The sequence below is a fragment of the Nematolebias whitei genome, chromosome 13 (assembly GCF_014905685.2).
Source record: "Nematolebias whitei isolate Nwh7 chromosome 13, NemWhi1, whole genome shotgun sequence".
Classification (NCBI taxonomy): Eukaryota; Metazoa; Chordata; class Actinopteri; order Cyprinodontiformes; family Rivulidae; genus Nematolebias; species Nematolebias whitei.
The window spans coordinates 23868393-23879198 of record NC_056510.1 but is presented as its reverse complement, the minus strand read 5'-3'; the positions used below and the strand labels follow the sequence as shown (position 1 = coordinate 23879198).

At 38.0% G+C, this 10806-nt stretch overlaps 1 protein-coding gene across 1 annotated transcript in view; it reads left to right on the top strand.

Annotated features, from left to right (window-relative positions):
* rpe (ribulose-5-phosphate-3-epimerase) overlaps positions 1-3274 on the top strand; it is a 5551-nt gene extending 2277 nt beyond the window's left edge. The window contains exons 5-6 of the mRNA XM_037686489.1: positions 2261-2347; positions 2434-3274. Of these exons, the coding sequence (XP_037542417.1) occupies positions 2261-2347; positions 2434-2556 (210 nt within the window). The 3' untranslated portion in view covers positions 2557-3274. The remainder of the gene's footprint in view (positions 1-2260; positions 2348-2433) is intronic.
* The last annotated feature ends 7532 nt before the right edge of the window (positions 3275-10806 follow it).

Below are 10806 nucleotides of genomic sequence, written 5' to 3'. Positions count from 1 at the left end.
ATATATATATATATATATATAATCGGTATTTGTTTCATAGTTACAGTTCTAGTCTGGCATATGATCACACACACATGACCATAAATTCATTGTAAAACATGCTGTCAGACAAGTTGTGTAAACCCAGGTCAGTGTTGACATTAAACCTCCTGACAGGTGAAGGATGGGAAGTGACATTGATTAACATGTGTGGAAATATTTAAACACCCCACGATCTGATTCATTTCATGGAGCTGGGATGCAATCATTACAATGAGCATTGATGCATCTCAGTTACTGGGTTTGTGAATAAACACCAGGAGACAGCTGGTACGCTTATGATGTTTATCCAAAACACTGAACATGAAGTTTGACAGAAATACAAGCTTTATTTTACATAAATAAACGTATTTATATTTTCATGCCTTTGAAAAAGAGTGCACAGCAATGCGTAAAAAAAATCAAACAATTAGCTTAGATGCTAACCTCACATTGAAACATTATAGAAAAGCTAATGTGCTTAGTGTTCATCACTAGAAATAGATCATCAATCAAACGGTTCAAATTACCACTAAAGAAAGTCTTTTTATTATAACTTCCAACAGACATACAAAGTATTCAGTAGATTTAAAAAAGAGAAAATGAAAAAGTTGTGAAAACACTGCAGCATGATTCAACTGCAGCAACCCCACTAGGACAAATGGCACCACAGCAACTACCTATTGACTCTTAAAGTGACAGCACAGAATAACATTAACAAAATAAATTGTTGACATTTGAAATTTGATTTTGAATTATCCTTTTCATGCACCTAAAACAGACTATAACCCCCACCCCTGTTGATTAAGTCGTCAGAATACCAAGTGAAAGTAGAGCATAATAATCTCAAGTGTTCCTGAGTAATTCAGCATTAATTTATGTAGCGACTGTATCAAAAAAGTTAGCATTGTTTGCAGAAAGTTCCCTTTTAACAACGCTCCAAACGTCTCCTGAAAGCTCATGTTCTTATTTTGTCTTCTTTTTAGCACCTGAGAATAAAAACTCCAGATAGTTTGAAAATCAGTTTGTGTTTTTAGTCAGCACGTGTGTGATGATACTGAAATCTTCAATATCACATATCTGTATTTGTGATCAGATGTTCTGCTTGCCTCACTGCTGACTGTGATGCAAGCTACTTGTGTATTTGCATATTAAACGTGGAACTGAGATTAAATTGAAAATGTTAACTAAAATATGTTTAAAGGTATTTTAATGCCCAGCTGTGAACATTCTGGCTCAAATCTGTCTGCTTTTAATCTGTAATCGGAATATCCAGGACAAACGTTAATTTCAGGTCTGAACAGACACTTTGACAGTGAATAAATTGTGAATGCTAGATTAAAAATACTATTTAGAGTATCTTTGGTTGGGTATTTCCTGGAGTGCAGCGTTAGTACCGACTGAAAATGTTCCCAGAAAGAACAGTTGAGGAGAGAGGTCTGCTAGCAAAGCTCAGTGGAGAGTTTCTGTTGGACAAGCTTCTGAAAATGAAAGTTTTGGTTATGACAGAAAGGTGTCAAAGTTTTTAATGCCTCACTTTACTTTGATTCAATCTTCACCTAAGAACCTTGCTAAACCACAGATGTAGGTTTTGTTGCACCAGACTCAAAATCCAGTACATGTCTGTGCTTATTTTTTCTCACAGTTCCTGGTTCTGTTTATCTTTTTTTTTTATTCAATTCAATTTATTTATATAGCGCCATGTCACAACAGAAGTCATCTCAGGTCACTGAACAGAAACATTCACGCTGTGGTACGTAACCATTCATCAGAGACAACTTTAGCTCCAAGACGTGGTTATGAATCAAGGGAAATACGTCTTTAAGCAGTCTGGTTGGGATGGGATCTAATGGACATGCGGATGGTTTGGATGAAGTTATTATTTTTGACAATTCAGAGAGCTCAACAGGACAAAAACAGTCCAAACGTAAATCAGGTTCTAGTGACATTTTTAAAGTCTCATCTGACACAGAACCAGAGGCGATAGTAGGAAGGTTGGTTTGAATTTTCCCCCTAATTGAAACAATTTTATTTATAAAGAATCTCATGAAGTCATCACTGCTTATAGTTTTAGGGATAATCGACAGAGATAGGACTTTTCATTAAACTAGCGTTTTAAAACAAGCATGATCAGATGTTTTTTTTATTGTTTAAAAGCATTTGTTTCTAAGAGCTGACCTCCAGGATACGGAGGTTATATCAGACATGTTTTGAGCTCTGTTTTGTTTCTGTTTGTCACCAGGTGAGCTGGCTGCGGAGTCAGTTCCCTTCATTAGACATCGAAGTAGACGGAGGGGTCGGCCCTGATACTATTCACAAGTGTGCCGAGGTAAAGGACATTGTGACTACTTCTATAAGCTTCTGAAAACCTATTTAAGTACTTTCTAAAATGATTTGTGCTTATGCGTCCTTCAGGCGGGTGCCAATATGATCGTGTCGGGCAGTGCTGTTATAGGCAGCGACGACCCTCGTTCTGTCATCGCACTACTGCGCACAGTGGTGGCCGAAGCAATTCAGAAACGCTCACTGGACCGCTGACGTGTCCACCTGCAGTGACATTCCACCTCCCACAGCAACATACAGCAGTCAGTGGACACGACTCAGTATGGACATTTCTGGGGTGGAAAATGGTCACGGTCAGATTGAGGGGAGTTTATTTTTAATAGACAGAACAGTTTGACGTGGTTGAAGCTGTCGTGCCGGTTAAAACTTGGTCCTCTCCTGCCACAGTCTCCTTTTTATGAAGTCTGCTCAAACTGAGTCTCAGCCCAGGAACAATTACAGGACTGGAGCAAAGTTTACTCTGATAAACTCTGTAAACATTCCAGGAAAATAACTGAAGTAAAAATCTAAGTTGCCCAAGAAGCTGTTAAAGTTTGCTTTAGAATTAGATTTTTTTTTTTTTTATCTTAAATCACATTTCTAGGATTAAACAAAGCCTTTTTAACCATTTTGTTGAACTCATAGGTTCCTGTTTTACTCAACAAATATCTTGTGAACGACTTATTGCCACAAAATTTGGGTTGCAGATTAAATGGTTATCATGTGAAGCGTCATTCATGTTATTTGTGTTTCTCAAGCTACTAATAATTCATCTTTAATCCTAGAAAGTGATCATGTTTGAAAATAAAGCAGGATTATTTTGGTAAAATTCAGAAAAACGTCACTTGAATGTACATATTTAAAATTCCAAAAATGAAACCCTGCATTAAAAAGCTCCCTTAGGTACACGCAGAAATAATTATATTCTGTACACTATTACAAAATCAGAGGTTAAGGTTATATTTAAGTCCGTAATTTCAATTTAAGATCACAAAAATAATAAAATGTTGTTGTTTTTTTAAGTTTGTCCATTGATCAATAACCCTTAAAAAGTCTGTACGGGGACCAAGTGTCAGCCTGATGTGTGTTTTTATAACAAAGTATAAATGGAGTTCAGTTAACTCGGATGATTAAAGAAGTTTTCTAAAGACAATCTGAATAAATGTCTTCAAAAAAGAGGGCAATTATAGTTTAGATAAGACACCAAAGTAGGCCTTTGAGAAAGTGTTCCTGTTTCATCATTTTATTAAGAGAGATTGAGATTTGATCTGGTGAACTCCACATTAAAGCATATTATTTAGACAATCACATTTTGTTTTTGATTAAAGAAAAAAAATCCCTTGCAATATTCATGGCAATCGGAAAACATCGAAGAGTCGCAGACAGTATTGTAAGTTTATAAAAAGATGTCATCGTGCAGTCATATAGTCTTGTTTTATACCAAGATCTTAAAAACTGTACGGCTGAAAAAACCTTTGAAGAATCTCATTAGGAAAGTACGCACAGCCATAAAAAGGTTGTTTGATCGGATCTAATGAAAGCTAACTGGAACAAGGAGATGGAAATGGTGTGGAGCAGGGAAGCTATAGGTCTGATGATCCAAACACGGAGGGAGCAGTGTGACAGGTGTAGAGCTGCTTGTTAAACTGGCTTTTATAATGTATGTGAATGTTTCTGTTCAGTGCCCTGAGATGACTTCTGTTGTGACTTGGTGCTACATGAATAAACTGAATCGGTGCCTAGTTTTAAACAACACTGATGAAGGTGGAAGGATCAGTTCTGACCTACAGAGTCCACATCCTGTTGGAATGATGCAAACGTCCTGCAAAGAAAACCTTATCCATCTATAAATGTCTGCAATGACTTCAGTTAATTACATTAGCTTTACACTTAACTATAACTGGAAGGTCCTTAAAGGACCAAAAACTGACTGGACATCCCAAGAAAAACTCAGAATTTGATGAAGTTTCTGGATTTCAGGCTTTATTCAGCTATTGACTGGCAGGAACTAACATTTATAAAATATGTTGTACTGTAATATGTCTGGAATATACTGTTATTCTTTTATGTTACTGGCATTATCCTTTATTAACTGAATTGTAGCTAAATATAGATTCTCCGTGTCTTGATTGCATCCTTTCTTACCTATTGAGTCTGTAGACCGGGTAAATGAGGGGAAAAAGAGTAATTGTTCAAATGTTGATTGAGCTGTCAGGACAACAATACACTTCTGTTTATGATTATTATTCTAACGTTGCATCCAGTCTAAAAATAAAGCTAAATTCCCCCCAAACAAAGTGAATATATATATATATATATATAATTTTTTTTTTTTTTTTTTTTTGGAAAAGCAAGAGTTTTTATTTACAAGCCTCTTAATAAATTAAAAACTGGTGCTAGACCCAACATTTTTCAGTCAGATCGTCTGGACAGTTTTTTGTGCTGAAACGTTTCGCCTTCAATCCAGAAGGCTTCATCAGTCAAAGAAACACACAACAAAACTGATTATTCTCCCAACAGCTTACTCCAAAGTGGAACAAACCAGTTCTGCTTGTGATAAGATGGTCTCTTTGGTACGCCCCCTCCTCCATTGCCGGCCCTCTTCCTTGTTGACAGTCGTGTCAAAATGGTTGAAAACAACAAAGTCCATGCTCAATAATCCAGGTATACAATCCCAACATGAGACTGAAAAATGTTGGATTGTATACCTGGATTATTGAGCATGGACTTTGTTTTCAACAGGTACTAGACTTTTTAAAAGCTTCAACTTTGGGATTTTTTTAAATCCATATTAAAAGTGATTAAAATGTGGTTTGTTGAGCAGAAGTGTGCATCTGTTTTAAATGGGTTTCTTCTTATGGAGCTCTCTAAAACTGTTCCAGCAGTTTCCTTGCTCCTGCACTAGGTGGAGACTTCAGACAAAAGCAGACAGTAGACAGCCTGGGTTTAAAGATCCTAAATAAAAGTTAAGGCGTGTTAACATGTGAATCAGAACAGATGTGTTACTCTGGTTCCATATTAACAACACAGTTGTGTTATATTTAATGCATTCTAATGCATTCAGGCTCTGTGGTGTGAACAGCATCGCCACAACCTCGGCAGAGAGTTTGGATGCTGAGAGGCTAAAACATGCTAATAAAGGGAGAAAAATCGCGTATTGACAATGTTGGTTGAAGTTTTGACCTCTTATAAACTTTTACCAGCATTTTTATAATCAATACATTCATAAATATGTGAGGTAAGTGATTAACGTGCATTAGATGGCAACCTAGAAGAAATCTAAGTTTGTTTGCAGGATGTTTCATGTTGCTTTTATTCTGACGTGCATGAAGGATCCCTCAGTTGACACCCAGAGAGTCTGAAAACTTGTCAATTGTCTCTCATGTCTTGGCTATGGAAATAATCCCTCCCGTCACTGAAAATCACCCACAACATACGTCAAACTGCAAGCAGTTCTCCCTTTAATAATTCAGCACGTGTCTTGGAGGCAAATCGCTGGCCTGTTGAAATATTGATGCTTAAAATCTGTATTTTTATTTCAAAGTCACACTTTATGGCAGCTATAATGTCATGCTCCTCGGATTGTTGCATTTGTAGATTCAAACCAAGTGTGTAACACCAGCATTTGCGCCTGATGCATGTATTCTGTAAGTGGTTTGGGAACTCCTGCCATCAAAGATTTGTGCTCTAATAGCTCACGACAAGCGTTTTGTGTACCGGTGTGACTGCTGCGTCGCAACGAAAGAAAGACGATTCATGCGAGGGAGCTGTCAGCACCTACACATGCTCCACACAGCTTCAGCCGTGTTGCAGTCTCATTATCTGTTAAGTGACAGTTGTTTCTCTCTCTCCAGATTGTCTTGCACTGTTTACATGCCATTTACTGATTAATTTTGAATTCAGAACTGCAGAAAGAAATGATAAGCAGTGATGGTGCTTGTAGTGTGACATACTAACATACTGTACATGCCTGCTTCTTAACTTCATACCTAAAACATCAAGTGGTGTCATGGAAACTACATCTGTGAGAAACTCATTTAGGGTTACAAGCAGAAATACGAACATGGTAGGGGCATGGAGGAAAGTGATCAAGACATCAATCAGGGCTGGACGCATGTGAAGCGACTTTGTTTTTCACAGCACGCTGCTAGGAAAGTAAGAAAGAAGCGCTGACACACACTGGAAAAACAAAAGCTGACCAGGTTTAGCCCCAACAGTAAGTCAGGCAGCCATTGTGTAGAGTTTCTGATCTTTATAGACTTGCTGTAAGGGAACATCTCAGTTCCTTGCAGATGTGCGTGCAGACTTATAACATAATACCAGAGGGTTTTTAAAAACGCTCTACAAAGGTGTTCAGATAAACTCAAACCTCCTGTCTTATTGCACTGCATGGTTGACTCACCTCGACAGGGAGCTGCTTTACGTCTTGTTTTAGCAGCGATGAAGTCAACATCTGGAAGTTTCACCCCTGGGATTCAAGAGTGCAGACGTGCTGTCTGTTACTGTTTGTGACCTCAGGAAATAAAAACCTAAACAGGGCTGTTTTCTTGTATAATGGCATGCAAATGGTTTGTGGTCAAAACTGCCACTATAAGTGGTAAATGGACTGTATGTATATACAGTAGCACCTTTCTATCTGATCAAGATACTCAAAGCACTTTACAATCTGTGCCTTCCCATTCATACAGCACTCTACTATACCTATACAACATTCATACACCGATGAGACACACATCGGAGGCAATGAGGGGTTCAGTGTCTTGCCCAGGGACACGTTAGCATGTGACTGCTGGTGGAATCGAACCTCCAACTCTTTCATTAGAGGATGACTGCTCTAACCACTCAGCCGCCCATGAACAGGTAACTGAGCACAAGGATTACTGATTGCTTAAAATTAAAGAACAAGTATAATTTTCAACATTTTCACAAAGACTGATAATTGTTGTTTTAAAGTCAGAATTTGAGATTTGCACAATTTAATCAATGACTCAGTAATCATGGCTTGTTGGCTTTTATTGAGGAACTGTTGAGTGATGTACAGGGGCAGCACGGTGGTGCAACTTGTAGAGCTGCTGCCTCTCAGTGAGTTACCCTGGTTCAAATCCTGGTCCGGGGGCCCCTCTGGGTGGAGTTTGCATGTTCTCTCTGTGCGTGTGTGGGTTTACTCCGGGTACTCCGGTTTCCTCCCACAGACCAAAAACATGCATGTTAGGCTGATTGATAACTAAATTGTCTCTAGGTGTGAGTGAGAGAGTGAATGGTTGTTTGTCTCGTTTGTCTCTATGTGTCCCAGTGATGGACTGGGGACCTGTCAAGGGCCCCGCCTCTCACACAGTGATTGCTGGACATGGGCACTAGCGACCCCCTTGACCCAAAAAGGAAGAAGCAGGTAAAAGATAATGGATGGATGCTGGGTAATGTACATCATCCAATAGATATAGAGTCCCCTAATTTCTTTCTGAGTTTTAGGCTAGAGGAAAACACAAGATGACACCAAAGCATGTTTTTAGATCATGATGCACATCTAGAAGAGGTCTGGACCCAAGAAAACCCACAACATTTGAGGCAACTCAAACCTTCCTTTTGACCGCATAAAAAACAACCCTGAAATATTTTGCAGATTCTGGAGTCTTGCAAACTTTGTCACAAGAACAACTCTCCTGTGTCATCACCCCCAATCTCAACATTTGATATTACAAAAGAACATCCAAAACAGTCTAATGCATTTAGGAAGCAAATCTAAAAAAAAACGATTATGTTTAAATGCAAGTTTTGAGAGCAACCTGCAAAGAAGATTTTATAGAATGTTTTGTCTGCCTAAAGTATTTTTTTAATTTAAGAAATGAACTTTCCCCAGGCCTGAGTTATGTCCTGGTATCTTTGTTCTTTTTGTCATCATGAAGGTTATTGAATCATGCTTTGGCCCCTCATCCAGTACCAAAACTGGTGGGTCAACCCAGGCAGCACCATTTCTTCTTGGGACACTCAAACCCCTCCAATGTGATCAAGTGGTAATTAATGGGTGGCTCCAATGCATTACAAGGAACCAGTTGAGGTGTTTGGAGCATGTGGTAAAGATGTCTTCTGAGGAAGGTGTTTCAGACGTATTTCACAGAGAAGAGAACTTTGGGCCAGGAAGTGCCGGTTTTCTCATTCAACCTTTAATTATACAGATATTAAAAGAAGATGCTTTAAACATCTGTTAAGTTCCTGACAAAAACCAATGCAGATATGTTCTTGTTTGTAGTTTCTACACTGCCTTGCAACCCAGTTTTTTTTTTTTTTTGTTGCTAATTTTCCTTTTAATTATTTCACTTTCACTTGTTTAAAAAAGAATAATAATTTGTACGCATCATTTATGATTGTTTATTGTTGTCCACTGTTGTCATCACTCTTTGTTAAAATTCAGGTCTCTCTTGTACATGAGTCCCTGAGGCTCAATGGGAATAATCTATATAAATAAAAGTTGAATAAATTAATTTGTTAAGTTTGTCTCATTGAGTCAGGAGGACTCATTTTCAAGTGAGACCTGTTTTAGACTAAAGCAAAGACAATGTACACACACCAATAAACAGCCATAAAATACATATAAAATGAAAAATAAATAAAAGTAGTGATATAAAACAAAATAAAATCAAGGTACATTATGAAATGAAGTTTTGGAATGTCTCACAATCCTCTTAAACAAGCTGGAGAAGCTGAGGAGAGGGAAGTTCAGAGGTCTTTGTTAGGACATTGCTTATTGGTTTGAAAAGTGCAACTTTTAGATTTGTATGTGGGTGAATTTCAAGACTGAGCAAAGTCATTTTATTTTTATTTTATTTTTGTCCTTTTAGTTTTGTGGTGTGGACATGGCTGGTGTGTTCTGAAGATCGTTTTAAACATGCTGATGGAACAATTTGAAATTAAAGCCTTCACTGGCAAATGCTACAAATACATTGATTCTGTCAAAACTTTCACACTTTGTACGGAAGACAAATGAATGTAAGTAAATAAGTAAATAAAAAATCAGAGTCTCACCCTGAAGGAGACCGGAGGTCCTATAGCTTTATCAGTCACCTCGATTAACCCTTTTTGTTATCTACCTGGATGATTGAGCCTACAAACATTTTTTCTAAATGTGCACGGTTCTGTTACCTTTTTTATTCTAGATTTCTTTTTCAGAACTGTCTTAGTATTTTGTATCTTTCATGCGTATGGTTTTTTAAAAGGCTTTTTATAAAATTGATGCAATTTTACGTGCAATTACAACAATTTATTGACAGACTGGCTGGAGTCTGGGAATGTCAGAACCATGAAAAATAAACATTTATTTCACAGAAAACAACCGAACAATGTTTTGATAAATCAATAAACCACTATTTTCTGAATCTAAAGGTTGTTCTTTGTAGAACTGCATGGACTTCATGAGTTATTAAACCAAGAGGCAATAAAATGGAAATGGATGAGGGAGCGAGTAAACATGTTGCTCTACTGGTGTTTTATTAGTTCTTGTAATGTGGTTAAACACATTTGTGTGATCGAATGTGTCTATAGACTAGAGCCATTAGAAAACATCAAATTGCATCATCCCCATAGAGTTAAAACTCTTCCAATTTCAGAAAGTTGAAATCAAATGGTAAAAACGAGAACTCAGAACCAAAATCTTGCTTCAGTTCTTGACTCAGTTGAAATGTGTCACCTGTTATTCAACATTTTTGGAAACAAGACCATTTTTTACTTGCCAGTGTTCACAATCCCTGAATGTTTGACTTTTTTTTTTTATTTTGTTTTCCACTGTAGCCAGTGCTTGCATGGGATGGGAGACTGCGACCAAGTGAAGATTCAACACAATCTGCTGGCTTCCTTAGGTAGAAAATTTTACTAACTGGCTTTTATAATGTATGTGGATATTTATGTACAGTGCCCTGAGACGACTTCTGTTGTGACTTGGCGCTATATAAATAAACAATTGAATTTAATTTTATCACATTTTTTTCATGCCACTTTATGCTACATGGGGGCGTGAGTTATGTTTAAGGACTGTCCATTCCCTGTATAACCACAGCAGGAGCTGTGTCTGTGTTCTTGGCACAAAGTTGAGCTTGTTCTTAATGCAGGTTGGACTCCCCGAGTGCTGTCCTTTGTCTCTGATCCTTTTTTGCAGTGCTCATGGGCAGGATCTCAAGGTGAAGTCGTGTAGAGGAGGGAGTCTGGTTTAGTAACTACAGGGTCTCATCTCTGCTTTATGTGCATGATGTGGTTCTGTTGGTGTCTTCAGGCCAGTGTCTTCAGTTTGTACTGGGGAGTTGAGTGTGAAGCAACTGGGATGAGAGTCAGTTCCTCTAAGTCTAAGGCCGTGGTCCTCGACCAGATATGGGTGGAAAGCTCCCTTTGTGGTGGGATATTTGGTTCTTATCATGAGTGATAGTACGCGGGAGCAGGAGATGGACTGATGAGCCAGGGCCTCATTCTCAGTAATGAGGG